This window comes from Eucalyptus grandis, chromosome 11, assembly GCF_016545825.1.
Source record: "Eucalyptus grandis isolate ANBG69807.140 chromosome 11, ASM1654582v1, whole genome shotgun sequence".
NCBI classification, from domain to species: domain Eukaryota; kingdom Viridiplantae; phylum Streptophyta; class Magnoliopsida; order Myrtales; family Myrtaceae; genus Eucalyptus; species Eucalyptus grandis.
Genome location: NC_052622.1, coordinates 32,615,835 through 32,632,637, shown reverse-complemented (window position 1 = coordinate 32,632,637; position 16,803 = coordinate 32,615,835). Strand labels below are relative to the sequence as shown.

General features: G+C 42.3%; 2 protein-coding genes and 1 non-coding gene across 3 annotated transcripts; 1 reads left to right on the top strand and 2 right to left on the bottom strand.

Annotated features, from left to right (window-relative positions):
- Positions 1–6,700: 6,700 nt before the first annotated feature.
- Positions 6,701–9,037, top strand: LOC104426084. Its single transcript, XR_005547315.1, has 5 exons — positions 6,701–6,915; positions 7,012–7,101; positions 7,976–8,079; positions 8,429–8,483; positions 8,564–9,037. It is a non-coding gene; the product is annotated as an uncharacterized LOC104426084 (transcript).
- Positions 9,038–10,055: 1,018 nt separating this feature from the next.
- LOC104427770 (basic leucine zipper 43) lies at positions 10,056–10,721 on the bottom strand. Its single transcript, XM_010040809.2, has one exon. It carries the CDS (start codon positions 10,719–10,721, stop codon positions 10,071–10,073), a length of 651 nt encoding a protein of 216 aa, XP_010039111.1. The 3' UTR covers positions 10,056–10,070.
- A 4,049-nt stretch (positions 10,722–14,770) lies between these two features.
- Positions 14,771–16,693, bottom strand: LOC104426083 (E3 ubiquitin-protein ligase CIP8). Its single transcript, XM_010039018.3, has one exon. It carries the CDS (start codon positions 16,245–16,247, stop codon positions 15,180–15,182), a length of 1,068 nt encoding a protein of 355 aa, XP_010037320.2. The 5' UTR covers positions 16,248–16,693; the 3' UTR covers positions 14,771–15,179.
- Positions 16,694–16,803: the final 110 nt, after the last annotated feature.

Sequence of the window (16,803 nt, the reverse complement as noted above, 5' to 3'; positions counted from 1 at the left end):
GCTTTCATCGGAAGCTGCTAAGTCATGACACGGGCAGGATCCTGTTGAACTGTCCTCGGAAGCTTGGGGTTGAGGATCGAATCCATTGAAATATCAGTCCGAAGTCACCAGTTAAGTTGCCAGGTGCATAACGTCTTTTTGCCAAATCGATTACGAATTACGACACAGTTTGCGAAACCGCTTTCACGGTTGTGGTCGTTGCGATGCTACCTCAACTTGACCGTCGCTTTGACGGGTCCACGTGACTCGACAATTCTCCACAAAGATTCCTACAATTTAATAATTTCTTATTTTTTTTCATTTTTGTCCTTCTGAAATGTGCTTCGTGGAAGAATGATTGCATGATCTTGTTTTCAAAATAGTCCAGGAGCCGCATGAACTATCGAATTTCGATTGGACTTCCCTGCGATGTACCTTGCGAAGTTTGCAACAGCTCTCCTGCAACATGACAAAGCAGAAGAATCGATCGGTCATTATAATAAGCCAGGAGTCAGAATCGTGAATGGGAACGAATTATGGAATGTCCCACCAATACTTAGAGATTCCTTCATCTGCACTTGGCCCCAGATAAGGACATCTCCAAGACACTGCCGAAACTGCACGAAACTCATCGACTCCGTCCTCGTGATATAAGAAGCGGTCGGAGATGATCCATCTGCAATCCACTGAGATTGCACTCAGAACCAGCTGCATAATCAAGATGGAACATAGAGCTCCGAGGCTCAGTGATGCACTGCCCAGATGGAATTCTACTTCCATTTTCATCTTCGGCGGCCTGGCCTTGCTTCTCTGGATCGTGACGGTGGCATCGCTAAAGCTTTCTTCCAACAGGAACAACCGCGATATCGGGGCAGCCAGCGATGCCCAAATGGCCAAGCCTGGTGGCGGCGGCAGCGGAGGAAGTGGCAGTGGCGGCCCTGTGGTGGAGATAGTTGTGATCATGGCCGGTGATCAAAACCCCACTCACATGGCAAGACCTGCTCTGGTTCCTTCCTGTCAATCGGTCAGTGAGCAATTGTGATGTCGGTCGGCAGCTTTGGCCTGGTTTCTAGTTCCGGCGTCCGGGAGGACAATATAATTCGCATGTAAATTCAGTTTTTCGGCCAAATGTTGGCCAAATTCGTTCATTGTGCAAATAAAAACAGAAATTGTTAAAGTCAACGACATAGCCAAATTGTCGGATGAGAGTAGCGGAACCAAAACGAGTTCGGAACTTAATTGGAGAAAAATTAGTATATCATTAAAGTTGGTAATTTCTTAGGAAAAGTTGGCAAATTTAAGGCATTACTAAGACAAGTAAAAGCTTTGTAAGCAGTGAGAAAGGTTGGCAACAAGAAAGCGTGCAAAAAGTCTTAAACATTTTGTCTTTGTGCCGATTTAGTCCTAAACCTTTTTTACGTTGTGCCAATTCAGTCCTTTCGATCAAGAATTTGCTGACGGACGCCGGCCGGCTGACGTGGGACTATTTTTAATAATATTTTAATATTTTAGAATTTTTTTCTTTTAAAAAAAAATTAATTTAAAATTTTTTTAAAATTTTTTTCTTTTGTCTTCTCATCTTCTTCCTCCAGCCACTCGCCGGACCTCGGTGACCAACCGAGCGACGGTCGGTGAGGTCGAGGTCGAGGTCGACCTCGCCGCCACCTCGCCAATGGCCGCGAGAGCAACCTCGTGCCGGGCGGCGAGGCTCGCCCTTGTCGAATCGGGCGATGGATTTGAGCCTCGCCCATGGCCGCCGAGGGCGAGCCTCCCGCTAGCTCAGCCGCGTGAGCATGGGGAGGAGAGCGAAGCCGACGGTGGCGAAGCTCAGCGAAGGAGACGACGCGGAGCACGAGCCGAAGTCCGCGGTGCCGCTTAGCGGCAGCGACAACAACAATGAGGAAGCGAACGAAGACCTGAGCCTAAAAATCGTCAAGAAGGCACTCTCGGCGCGCGCCGCAAAGCTCCCCTCCACGCCGCCGGGCATCGACGTGTTAGAGGAGGACGACGATGGTTCTTAAGACCTCGAGGACCGAATCCAACCGCCTCCTCAAGCCGAGCGGCAAGGCTCGCCCTCATTGGTCATGGGCAGGCTCGACCCTCCCCGATTTGGCGAGGGCGAGGCTCGCCACCCAGGCCTCGAGGATGGCCTCTCGCCGGCCATGGGCGAGGTTCGACCCTCGCCAAATCCGATGAAGGCGAGCCTCGCGGCCACTCGCGAGGTGGCCGACGAGGTCGCCTCGACCTCGCATGCCATCGCCTCGGCCGATCTTCGAGGCCCGGCGACCGGCTGGAGGAAGAAGATGAGAAGACAAAAAAGAAAAATAATGTTAAAAATAATTTAAAATAAGAAAAAAATTCAAAAATATTAAAATATTATTAAAAGTAGTCCCACGTCAATCGCCGATCGGGCCACGTCAATCGCCGGAGTCCAGTCCAGCAAATTCCGGCTAATTTTGACTGGAAATGAATGAATTGGCACAACATAAAAAGGTAGAGAACTAAATCAGTACCAAAAAAATGTCTAAGACTAAATCGGCACAAAAACAAAAGTTTAGGACTTTTTTGGCACTTTTCTCTGAAGAAAGCCAAATAAAGTCGGTAAGTAAATCAAAAGGGAGGAGTTTTAACGTAATCTATTGAAGAAGAATTGGTTACTCATGCTAAATATAGGTTGTTAATATCAAAAAGAGTTGGTCTTAAACATATTGTTAACCAAGCAAATAAAATTTGATAACTCGATAGAAAAGTTTGTAAACTAAAAAAATAATAAAAAGAATGATAAGTAGTTCAAATGAGAATTAGTAAGTCACTCTGATTTAGATTGGCAGTTTCATATAAAAATTAGTAAAATCAAAGTGTTAATAAGTTTTGCTGATAAAAGTTGATAAGTTAGTACAAAAAAATTGATAATTTACAAACTAAAAGAAAAAATAAATTAGTGATTTCATAAAAAATTTGTTTAGTTACTAACAACGATCATTCTTTACCAATAAATTTTCGACACACACTAACACTTAATAAAATTTTCCAGCATCAGAAAAATATTCATATTTTCGGACACGGCACACGAATCTATGAAGTTCGCTCTCACATGGGTCGGAAATTTAGTCCTCTGCGTGATATGGCTGGCTAAATTCATCAATTAACAGGGAGCAAAGATATAATTCTAATTCGTGGGCAATAGAAAGTTCTATGATTCAAATTTACATGTCACAGCAAGACAGTAAACAGCGTATACAATGAAGACAAAAGCCTTTTCTGCACATCCTACGACGAAAAACCAAATCGATATTCTCTTCCTCAGCTCCGAGCTAAAAGCAGATGTCCAAGCAACAGTAGCAACACAACCCAGCACAACTGCAAAAAAGAAGGCACATGATGTTATTCATCTCTTTAATTTACAGAGAGAGAGAGAGAGAGAGAGATTTATACAATCCCCTGCAAAACCCATCTCCTCTGGACTTAGTTTGATCTCCAGGATGAGCACCACCTTTGAGTTCTCCTTGACCTTGAGCGTCCTTCATGGACATGGGATTCACAGGAACTACTGGTGGACCTGTGTACGAATTCACGGGAACCGAAGTGTGTTCTGGAAATTATCAGGAGAACAAAAGAATCATAATCACAACCGATGATATTAAGTACCACTGGATATGCATTGACTAGCTGCAATGAAAATTTAGCAGCTAAAGAGGAAGCTTACTTGGAAGATGATTTTGATCAGACATGTTTGAGTTTGGTAAAGGGAGCGTGGATATTGCAAAAGGACATGAGCAGGGTTGAGTTCCGTTATTGAAGAAGATGCAAGCATATATAGCCGAACAAAAAGTGAGGTGATGAAGGTGATTATAGTGGAGTGGTTGCACCTGTAGCTGACCAAAAGAATGCGGCTAGCACCAATGAACGCGTTAATCGTTTGATATTTATACAGACGGAAAGGTCGCAGAAGGAAGGAAGAAAGATTTAAAAAATCTAATACAATTTGGCGCGACTAACTTGTATGTTCTATTAGTAATGCCTAGGTATATGAAAAGTTTAGCGATGTTGTGGGTTACTGTGGTTTTGACTGCCTGACAATATGTGGATATAGTTTTCTTAGGTTCCATTTTTCTTTTGAAATACTGCATATGATTGAAGAGTTGCATTACAATTTCCGTCTGTCTCAGTTTCACTGGTGTATATGATTGAAGCAAGAATTAAAACCCAGGCGTTCTCAAGGATTCCCTGTTGGTTGCACTTGTAATTCCTAGCATTTTTACTTGCCCTCGTGCCATTGCAGCTTGTGACTATGCCCTGCATCGATGCCCATAATCCATGTCGGGAGTACACGTACTGATAGAAATATCATGGGGAAACTCAGTGAACAGGACATGATCAAATGTTCTGCCATAGCAAGACCAGCCAAAAAACAAAGCCACGAAGGCCATGTAAAAAGCAGTTGCTCCGAAGAAGACCCCAATCTGTTCGAGAATGTGAGGTGTTAGTGTTGCAGGAAACTTATGGCCGATGAAGTTGCTGATGAACAGACAAGTCAGAGCCAATATGACTACTCGCCCAACAAAACAAGCACAGGGATGGGGAGAATTCAACGCTTCGGACCAGGAGACCCGGAAAAGTCATCTCAGTTGCCTATGAAAGCAGAAGCTTAGACTGCAGCCATCCATTCTCGCGTAGTTTTTTTCGGCAGTGCTTCAATCTGCTGAGCCTGCAAACGGCTCTGGACAAGGGACTGTTGCTTCTTGCTGCATCATATTCTTCAGGAGTTGAAGCATTCTTTTGGTAGCAAGCCAATAGGAAATGCTGCATGACACTACTCATGCATTACCTCTGCTAAAGGAGGAATATCTCTGTCACTAATCTTTCACGATTCAAGGCGAAAGAAAACCATCACGACCACAGAAATCACATCTGTTGCCAAGAACCCTTTTCGCGCTCGATCAGATGTGTCGGGAAAGGAGTCGATTTCCAAGGAATCTCGTCATCAGGTGGGCATAAGCAGCTTCGATTAAAATGTCTGTCGGGGCAGCCTCGATATGTTTTGCGCTTGCTCCTGAGTCTGTTCTTTCTGTCCGCTAACATGAATGCTCAAAAGCTCTCATGGATTCAAGCGACTTGATTAGAAAAACTTGACTGAAACTTCCAAAAGCACAGCCAACTCGATGATCGATGCGATCGTGTACACATTACATTCATCTGAGCGTAGAAATCACACAAGCACCACTCTTCTGCGTCGGCCTAATTCCTTAAAAAGATCGATTTTATGTCGCATCCCAATTCCGACCGTGAGTTCTTTATTTTTTTCTTCTCGTTCTACCTAAGGAAAATGCACCGCTTTTGCCTTGCTATCCAAATCTCGACCGTCCTCTAACATGTTATTCCACTTGTTTTTGGTGACTCATGGCTGCGTTGATGTGGAAAGATCGCAGACACAACAATATCATTTGGATTGGAGAGTTAATTATATGTTGAGATGGCATTATTGACAATAACCATTTGTATCAAGTTTAAAGCTATCGACTTATGTCGGTGTCGATAATGTATCGTAGAAAATAAATAATTTGAAAAATATTTTTTGTTACTTATGATTCTTCAAAATAATTAACTAATTAAAAATGCTTTCATTATTAATAGTAATTTATGTATAAGCATTTTTAAGAACAATAAATATTTATTCATTCATTATTTTTTAAGGAGAAAAAAATCACCAAAAACCTAAACTTTGCCTAAGGTGACAAATTTACCCCAAATTTTTTTTTTTTTGTGACATGAAAAACTTCGAAATTTGCTAACTGTGACACATTTACCCCAAACTTTCTTTTATGACACAAAAAATCTTGAACTTTCATTCGCGTGACACATTTACCCTAAATTATGGAGCATTTTTGTCTTTTTACTTTCTTTTTTTCTTCTTTCTTCCCTCTGTCGACCATGGCGAAGCCGACAGAGGGAAGCCAACGTTGGACGAGGGCCGCCCTCGCAGGCGTCGAGCAAGGGCGACCCTAGCCAGCCCAAGCGAGGGTGACCCTCGCCCGACGCCAACCTAGCTGACGGAGGGAAAAGAAAAGAAAAGAAAAGAAAAATAGAAAGAATAAGACGAAAATGCCATTAATATGGTAAATATGTCATGATTCAAAAGTTTTGGATTTTTTATGTCACAAAAAAAAATTAAGGTAAATTTATCACTTTGGGCAAAGTTTGAGATTTTTGATGATATTTTCCCTTCCAAAGATAAAAGAAAATTAAATTGTTCATTTTTTTTCACAAAATAAACATGGTCTAAATATAATACCTATTGCAATTAAGAGTGAGCATAGTCCAAATAGATCTTAGAATTGGAAACCACCCATTAAAGACCAAACCCACCAAGCTTTACCACATAGAGCACGCTTTTCAGCAAGCCAAAGTAAAGCTAAAAACAAAGAACTACCCTTTTGTTGATTGTAATATCAATAAAGCAATTGGACTCATATTAAAAGTTCGAGTCGAGATTATGGATCGATAAACTTTGAGCTTAACAGTTAAGGCAGTGAGTAAAAGATAAAAAGACGACTCAGATAAGGTAAGAGTGAGATAAGATAAGCATTCAGTTTATGAGTGTTGAGTTTCAAATTGGGATTTTAAGATTTTCATTATTAGTCTTAAATTTTTTTGATTGAATTTTTTTCTTAAAAATTAAATACATATATTTATTACCGGTCTAACACCCAACAATTCCAATCGATTCCACGGTCCGACTAAATTTACTTACTCTTATCAAGTCACCCCAATAATTCCAATCGATTCCGCCGGCGTCAGGGAACATCCTCAGCAGCAACAGCAGCAGCAGCAGCAGTTCTTCCACTTCAATGGCGGACTGAGCGAGCCGTTCCGATTCCGATTCCGATGAGTTCCCCGTCACCTTCCGATCCTCCGTCCGCCCCGCCCCATCCCCAGGTTCTCTCTCCCTCTCCCTCTCTCCCACGCGCACGCGCACACGCACACGCTCACGCGACTCCTCGACCAGTGCTTTGATACGGTCGTCACCTGAAGGTCAAATGTCGATCCCGATGTCGGCGACGGCGACGGCGACGGCGCGGGAGATGCGGAGGACAGAAAGCCTGATCCCAGCGAGCTCTTCCAGTGAGTTCTCTCCCCCCGAATCTCCGTGCAATCGCTGCGTTAGGGCTTTATCACAACTTAGAACTTAGCGGTGAGCTGGGTACTGAAAGGGCCGAGCTTAAATTCGCTAGGTGTTGAGAATCGCGGATGGACGATATTTCTTTGTTGGAAAGTTCTAATTTTTAGAAGTCTGAATCTTTCGCGTGAGAGTCTTGGGGAATATTTAAGGGGAAGTACTGTGAATTGAATTGGTATGGGTTTGCACAAACTATTCATTGTTGGATTTTGTGACTGGTAAGAAACAACCTTCGACGGATTCATGGGCACCCTGTTTTGGAGTGCTCTTTGGCTTAATATTGGATGATTGAATTGGCATGTTAAATCACATAGTGCTTTTCTGATCCCTATTTTGTTACTTATCTCCCACTGGATTTACATCCACAGGGGAGAATCCCGTCCATTACTGTTATGGCAGACTCATCTCTGTGAATCTGTGATGGTATCATTTTTCTAGCCGTGCTGGTTTTTGAGTTGTAAGTTGGACTACTCTTTGGAGCATGCTGGACCCCAGATTACTCTGAGTCAGTGAGTCACCATAAGTCGTCTCTCTTATGACCTCTTTGGCAAAGGTGTTGGTGAAATACTGAGTTCACTTTGCCACTGTGCCACTGCTGTCAGCTGTTTATGTTGTATACGAGACTGCTGGATGGTCCTCTCTCTTTTTAGTTGATGCTGAGTTCCCTCTTGGTTTCACTTGTTGTGGTAAATTACAGTACTTGAAAATGTCGTGGATATTGAGAAGTAAACGGTCATAGTTGCACAATCGCAGAAATGACACGTAACATTCACAATTGTGAGTGGCAAGGTAATTGATGATGGTCTCAATATTGGACAGGGACTCTAATGATGCCAGGGACATTGAAAAGTACAGAAAATATGAAGCAGACTATACTCAGCGACTGATGGCCAAGTACTTCTCAAAAAAGACTCTATACGGAGGTTAGTTGTTTTCTAGTTGAGCTTATTTGCCTTCATGCTACCTAGGGGATGAAAGGCTGAATATTAGAAGAAGCATTCAGGTTAGAATGATTGTGTCTCTAAATGCTATGCTTAATCGAGAACCAAGATTTGGCGTTCATAAATAGTTTTTTTTTATAATTATCTCTTGCAATGGCGTGACTGACATTCAGGATCAGGATTGCACTAGTTTCTGTATATTGATATGGAACTTATGTATTCTTTATGTATGGCGCCCCATGGAAAAATTAGCAGAATTCGCAAGTGTTGATCCTTTATGCTGGTCGTGAGGATCAATGAGTTTTGCACTTAATCCAGTCTCAAATTGCAGGTGACATATATGATGAGGAATTTACAATAGATGGTGAGGTTATAAAGTCAAGCAGGTCCACTAATTTCCATAAAATAGTCCATTTTTGCAATTATTGTCCTGTATCACAGGCTAAAACGGATTACTTGTGTTTAGGTGGCCTTGTACCCGATCATATGCGGACACTGTTAACAGTTTTGAGGACCAGAGCTGCAGCGGCTCGGCTTCAGCAGCTGAAACAGCTATGGCCATCTCAAATGGGAAGCATCCACTGAAGAAGAACGGCTGACCCTGATGTTCACGTTCTCGTACGTGGGCTGATTGATTCATTTCACAATTCAAGGAGAAAATGATGCAAGAGAATGTTACAGCTAATGAGGCGGACTTTTCCTCACCACCTACATCCAGTCTTCGATAATACTCACTAGGCGAAAGAACGAAATGCTATAGTCTACTGACCGATTATTCAGAATCCGAGTTTCTAGAGGAATTAGAGGATGCCTTCTTGTATATTTTATGATAAACTCTTCATTTTGGAAGAAAAACCTGAAATGAATGGCCCTGAGAATTCATTAATGATAGATCAAGTCAATACCCTACTTGTTAATGAGTACCGCATGTCAATTTCTAGCCCTTGAGGAGATGCGATTTTTTTTTTCCGTGTGCATGGTTTTCTGTGATATATTTTCGCTCAAACAGTTTCGTAGCTAGAGTTAAGAGTTGTGGACTCTGTAGACTGAAGTGAATTTGGGCCGAAACGTTTGGACTGGACACAGAGAAAATTTAGAAACTTATGCAATAAGATTTCTCATGAGGGTTAAAATTACTTGAGATCTCTTCCCAAAAGTGAGCATGAGCCTGGACATATCACTAGCGTATCTTTCTAGGTTGAGTGCCAACTCTATTAGTTAATGCATGCGGAAATTCTTATCTGTTCCATAAATGCTAAACTCCATCAATGCACCAGGAAGAAACTTTTGTCTTGGTTCAACTTAAAGCTCTTGTGTTGATTGATCGAGTTAGCTGTTTGATCCGGTGAACTCAGAACTTAATATTTACCGTGTCAATCTAGTCAGCGTTTTCACGATGGAAAAGCTTCTTCTTTTTTGGCTAATTATACACAATCTAGGATTCCTTGTGGAAAAGAGCATATCCCAGATTTTCTGTGGAAATCGGGTGATTATACCATATCTTCGAACTTCCCCTACATGCAGACAAAATTAAGAAGAAACTCTATCGGTAGTTTCTTGTGGAAATTACTTTTGGTTTCACATTGAGAAGACCGGAATAAGAATATCAAAGATTGATGAGCCACAAACTAAGTTACATGAGTTTAGAAGGACACTATGAGATGGCGATGCTTGAATCGAACAATTATAAGGAAGATTAGCTCGTACTAATTGGTGTAAATATGATCGCAGAGAGAGAGAGAGAGAGATCAAACCCTGATCGATGAGAGCAGACACTGAAGAGAAGAAAACATACAAGCAAACCCTAAACTTAATATCTCAATTTGTTCATTCGAGGAAGTGCAGCACATCTTGCAAGGGGTGCATACGATAATAGCCAAACAGAAGGTACTATTTGGGACTTGAAGAGGCATCCTTCTTGTTAGCGCTCCCTCTATAACTCTTTACCGAGTCTGATACAACTTGTCCATGTGTCACTGCACCGATCGGTTCGATGCTTCAGACTTGAGAATGCAAGCAACTTCTTCCACATTCCTGAAGGGGGCCAATAGGTCGCTCACGATGACCTGGAGCGAAGAGACCTTCTCTTTGAGTTGAACATTCTCTTGGAGGATCTGCTGATTGCTCTCCAGAAGGCCAATGAGTTTCTCAGAGAGATTGTTGTTGGCACCTCGGAGCTGGTTCACTTGCATTTGGAGCTCTTCGATCTGCTTCTTCTTCCTCAGCCGCGACCTCCGCGCAGACTCCCGGTTCGATATCATCCTTCTCAGCCTCCTCTCATGGATGGCATTGCTGACATGGTCAAAGTGATAAGGGTGAATTTGATCTTTGCTGGCGTCATCAAAGGTGGTGGAGTTGTTGCAGGGAGATGAGTTTAAAGAGAGCTCGTCGGTGAGGTGGGAATTGGGCAAGAACCCGGCAAAGGGGATGGAAGGTCTGTTGAAATCAGGAGGAGAGATTTTAGGGCTTGCATGGAGGGTGCTGAAACCAGGGTTTGGGTGAGTGATGGAGGGGAAAGGCGGTAGTTTTTGTTGGGAAGGGAAATGATGGAGAGTTTGAGTGGTGTTTGGCTGAGTGAGGCTGCAGTTTTTCACTTCACTCGACTGAGTTAACTCCAGCTCCATTGTTTGGATTGAAAACTCCAACTTAACTGATAAGATCAACTCCCACACTCACAGAGAGAGAGAGAGAGAGAGAGGGACAAGAGAGGAAGGAGTATTGGGAAGGCAAGAGGGTTTTTATAGGCAAGTTCCCTCAAGGCAAATTGCAACAGAATAGAATTTTTAGAATTAACGTGAGCATCATGTAAGCAACAAAAGAGATTGAGTATATTGTACGGCATTTTACATCTCCGATAGCAACGAAAGGTCATGGGAGAGACAATTTGCTCATGGCAAGTTTTCCTCGAAGCGATCATGCGAGTTTTTGTATTCGTTACCAAGTAAATGTGAATAGAAATTTAGATAAATTGTTGGTGCCTCTGGTGGAGTTGTCTTTCATCAAGCCCCTAACCACGAGTACCAGAAGAGGGGCGCCAAGCAAGCGAAGGCACAGTTTCATGAACCATCTCATTAAAGCCAACTAGGCAGCCAAAATAGTCGAGAGCATTATGGTTTCATGGAGACTTGATCTCACTTGAGGTCCTAGTTGGTTGCGTCCAGATAAATTTGGGGCGTATTTATGGATTGTCAAAGTTGCTCGACAAATACTATCGAGACAAGTATCAATGAGCAACCCATGTGGAACTTACTTAAAGCAATTGAGGTGTGTAATAATATATTACCAGTCCATTTTATTACCAGGCAAAATAAATCATATCCAGAAACCTACCGAGGGGCTCGCAAAAGGCGACATATCTTTTCACAAACTCGGAACTGGTCCAATCTACCACATCACTCTATGAAAAAGGAAACCTTACATTATATGTTACCAGTGTCATATTCCAGGCTTCAATACAGAGCTCGCATTGCTCTGGTGGTCATTAGCGCCCAGACGCTTTGCTGTGTTAGCATACCCAACGAGAGAGAGAGAGAGAGAGAGAGGCAAGGATGGTGCAATCTCAGACTAATCAACTAAGAAAAAGATTCCAGGTCTTTTAATCAAGCGGTAGGTTGGAGCTTTTATGTCCACAGTCCAAAAATGCGTAATGCACACCGAACCAACTATGCTTAATGTATAAAATGCCTATCAATTACAATATCACTGCAATTTCAGCAATTTCAGGGTATGGATCTACCTTCATTTATGCATCGTTGACAAAAGTGGTAAAGACAATGTAATGAGATCAAAGCCACATGTAACTTAGTAATGAAAATAACAAGGCAACTGGCAAGAAATTAATAGCCAGAGGACGCTCTCCATAATCGGGACTAGCTCTACCTGTCTCACAAGTTTTACAAGCAATCAAACTCAAAGCTTCGAAAAGGATGTCATCATCTCACGGTCCATATGCTCTACGCATTTGAAAAAGTGGCGTAAAATTCGGTGAAAAGAGATCCGGAGTTATGACGCATCCCGATTTGGCAAAGAGGAAGATGCTTAACAATGACCATACGACCCAAAAGAATCGATGGAATATTTCCACAAGAAAAATAAAACGACATGCGTCTTGTTCCGATTGGCATCGTGGCACTAGGGAAAATTAATGTATGACGAAAATGGGATGAACCATGAAGCAGGCAGTTCTCAACTGATCCTCTGTGTTACTGATTATGGATATCGTCCCTATGTGCACATATATGGCTGTTTAAACAATTGCTTATTATGGGGCAATGCTAATGGCCAAGAATGGACCAACACGATAATTACCGGTGCTGTAATTCGAAGAATCAAAAGACGGGTGTTAACTAGGGTTGATATTTTGTTACCGAAAATCGCCTTTTAAGAATGCACGGATGCTTCAAAAAATACACTATTAGGTACCATTGCCAAGATCATATAGAGGTTTTTAAGTGTCCTGGAATTTTAGTTGGCAAATCTTATCCTTTGAGCACTTGAAAGAGTTTCCAGAGTTGGCCATGCAGCAATACGTTGCATTTCAGCTTGGAGGAAGGGGCGCGACGTTGGTATTCAAAGTCCTTTCGACAGGCTCAAACCCAAGTGCAAACCCAAGATATCACAACGTCACCGAGCTAAAGAATAAAAGAGCGAAACACGCGCGCGCACGCACGCACAAAAACATACACACCATAAAGTTAGAGTTCAATGTATCTAGAATGTGATCAACTTAATTTTACTTCTAAAGTTAGAATTCAATATATCTAGAATGTGATCAACTTAATTTTACTTCTGACAATAACACGGTTTTAGTCCTTACTCAGAAAAGCTTTCAAGCATCGATGAACAAAGAAAAGAGAGAGAAGAAGAAACCTTGTCAAAAGACGCGTATACCATCCACAAAAGCAAAAGTTATATCTCTGGATCGAATTGTCGATTGAAAGGACGCCTTCTATTGATGTCGAAAAGCCAAGCAACTACTATAATTTGATCAACTCAAGAACTTGAACCCTACGACTTAACTTTGCAAACCTGAATTAGGATGGTCAGAGACTCAGAATAATGACAAGGTGTACCCATCGGGAAGTTCTCAAACTTTGACCAAAAGCATATCATATCTACCTCAGTTATTACGTTTCTTTTTCTAATGGCCAATATTACTCTCAACCACTCCCAACTCCAAGCCCAGTTCCGGAAACATGGATGGTCGGTGATGCAAACTTGCACGCAACGGGCTGGACTCTCGAAGTTGGCATGAAATAGAAATTGTCAACATAAAAACAATTCAAAAACTTGCTCACTACGTTGTTACACAAGATAATAACCAGAGGGAATTTACCCATTTAAAGCACGACCGAAGAACAGCAGCTAGCATCTAACCTTGAACCATGAAACAACTAAGCAATATCTACATTACTAGTTTGAAGTTGAACCATGTTGTGGCATATCTTGGAATTTCCTGAGCAAAAACCATCTCTCCCCTTTTTCCTTTCAATCCTAACACCACACGAATGGACAAAGTCACCCAATTTCCGCAATGGATCCCTTCCCCACCTCTCTGATTTTCACACAACTAAGCCCTCAATAGTTAAGTCAAATGTGAGAGATTGCATATGCAACAAGTACGTATGACTTTTACCACAAATTGTTAGTATAAACGATATCTCAAAATAACAAAAAACTAGAAGTACTTCAATACGTGGTGATCCAACAAAATTTTGAAATTCACACATGCAACAGATAAAAATGTATTATTTCATGCATGTATACAGGTGCATATGGAAGGTTAATACACCCATTGAGTATGCGCATGCTCATGCATCCATTCAATCTTATTCCTTAAGTGAACAAAGTTAGCTGATGTCTTCTTCATTAAAACCTGTTATAGAGAATATACTCCTCCTAATTTAAACTTCATCCTAGGCTAGAACAACATCATCTTGAAACAAAGTCCTGAATCCCGAATGCTAAAAACATTAAGAACCTCATTGATAATCACTTTCAGAGTACCCAGACAGAGAGAGGAGGAAGGGGGGAGAGGCTAGACAGTTCTCTCTAGGCAACGAAGACCAAAAATTGTCAAACCTCTCGACCAAGTTCCTGAAAAAATTTTGACTGGCAGATGCTTAAATTCCATAAGTAGAACACGAAATCCTTGCCGGCAGCTCATTAGTCGACTAAATAAATGATAATGCCTGCAAAATTAGTGTCATAACTCACACCTTTTTACCTCTATCTTCTAATTCTTCCATATGGCCGTAGACATTATTGTCCTAGTTCTGGTCCTCAAAGAATCAACAAAAACCTAAGGAGCACTAGTATTGAAGCTATCTACCATTTAAAGTTACATAATGCAAGATGCAAACGTGATTAGTGATAAGTCCAAATTAGTAACACTTTTCCTCTAACACAAACATCTCTCCCTAGAGAAACAGTAGAACTCAACAAAATTCTCATGTCCAACTACCTAAAAGATCTAATGGGATCAGTATCTAATCAATTCCTTCAATCATAAATTCTTGCAAAATACATTTGAGAATATAGAATCCTCCACAATTACTGAAAAAGGGGGGTTGCAGCATTTGTAACCCAGTCATTAAAGAAATAACATGCCACGACTGCAAAATTCATACGCAAAAGTAAACATGAAGAGGAAAGAATGAGAAAGAGGTACTTCTACACGCAAAGTCAAGTTATTTATTTGCGATAGTACTAAAAAGATAACACATTCCTAAAAGAAGGTAGATACAAGAAACGTGCGGGGTACGATCACGAACCCAAAAATATTCCCTTCTCGTTAGGTGTAATAGCGAAAGATCAACCATGTAGGGGTATAACACTCACAAGTTGTAGTTCTCACCCCTTTTCTTCTCACTACAATAGAATAAAAAGGCAAAAGGCCAAGCACATTGCAGGAATAACATTCTTTACAAACACAATACAATTAAGATAGTGTTATTGAGTATTTCATCCTAGTGAAGCAGGTGAGGAAGCCATCACATGATGCTGTCCAATTTCACAAAACCCTGATACTTGGCAAGATTTTAAGAATTATAACTGACCTCAGTCCATGACCAAAGATCAAGTCATACTCTCTGCAACGTCCTTCTACCCTCATAATCAGATTCATCAGTGGGTAATTCGTAGCGACAAACAGGACAAGTATTTCTCATGCGCAGCCACGTTAGGATGCAGTTGGAGTGGTATCTATGACTGCAAGGCAGATCAATCACCTTTTCCCCCACATCAAACTCATCTTTGCATACAGGACAAAGCCCCTCATTCTTCTCCACATCCCCTTGACCTAAAACTATAGTAGGAAGATTCTCAATCACTGATGCAGAAGCTGGCGGCCTACCACTAGAAGCACTCTCACTCTCCATCACTTGCCCAACCAAAATCTGACTGTCTGGCCCAAAAAAATAAGCATGGTCAGTGAATAAAGGTTCCTCATTTTCCAAATCTGGATCCAAAAGCAAGTTATTAGCGTTCAACAAAACCTCCCACTCCACGTTCCCCAGACCTCCAACTCTTTCCACCCTCAAACCACCATCACCATCGTCGGCTACAACTACGGGCGTCGAGGTTGAATTGGACCTAACACTGCCATCAGCATGAACAAACAAGCTCGAAGTCTCTCTCTCGTTGGTGCGACCATCCACTTCCTCCCAGTCAAAATCATCATGAACCTCCTCACCGTCCTCCAAGTTTAGAGAATCCCAAAAGAGAGGGTTGCTTGCGAGATCATCATTCTCGTTGTTGTCGCAATCAAACCCATACTCATCCTCAAAACACAAACCGGCCCTGTCTTCATTCTCCGATTCTGAATCGGACTCCAATCTCACATCACCATAGGGCTCCACCGCACCACCGGCGGACTGTGCTCCGCTAGAAAACCTCCTCTCCACAAAGAAGACGTCATCACCATCATCAAACTCACCGTAACAATGCTCGACAACGAAAGACCCGTTATCGTTCCTCTCTAATCCAAACCCCAATCCTAAACCTAAACCTACCTCCAAATTGTGGACGCTCAAATCGCTACTACCATCTATAACAGCAAAATTGGACTCATTCAAGGAACCTGACACTAAATCGGAGCCGTCGCCGTCCATCACATGGGACTGCTCCACGCGCTGATGAAACAGGTCCATGACGAAATTGGCCTGGTTCTCGGGGCCGTGGAAGAGATCCGGAGAATCGGCGTCGAATCGAACGTCGTCGCCGGCGGAGGGATGGGATCGGACGGCAGCGATCGGATCGGACCGGTGGAGAGGGAAGGGATCGGAGGCGTAGACATCGAACGGAGCGTCGTGATATTGGTGGTGGCGGTGGTGATGCCGGTGGCGGTGGCGGTGGCGGCGGGGGCGGGGGGCCAGATGGGGAAATCGTCGTCGGAATCTAGGGTTGGGGAGGGGGTCGGTGCTCCGCCGTGGGGGTGGTGGAGGCGGTGGAGGGAGAAGGAGATGGAGGCGTCCGCCGCCATTTCTACGGAGATTCGTTCGGCTCTCTTCCCTCTTCAGATATTTTCGATTCTTCCTCCTTCGTGTTTTTGATTCTTTTCGGGTGACATGGAGATGGCGTTGGCTTGTTTGCAAAATTCGTTACATTTTTTTTTTAATTCGTTTATTAATTTATTAATCTATTTATATGTTTTTTCTTTCTTCTCGTTTCGAAACACATAAATCATAAAATACTTAGTTTTGATAC

What these genes read in the sequence shown, in the direction of transcription:
- LOC104427770 (XM_010040809.2), bottom strand. Translation starts at nt 10,721, where the DNA reads ATGGAGCTGGAGTTAACTCAGTCGAGTGAAGTGAAAAACTGCAGCCTC.
- LOC104426083 (XM_010039018.3), bottom strand. Translation starts at nt 16,247, where the DNA reads ATGGACCTGTTTCATCAGCGCGTGGAGCAGTCCCATGTGATGGACGGC.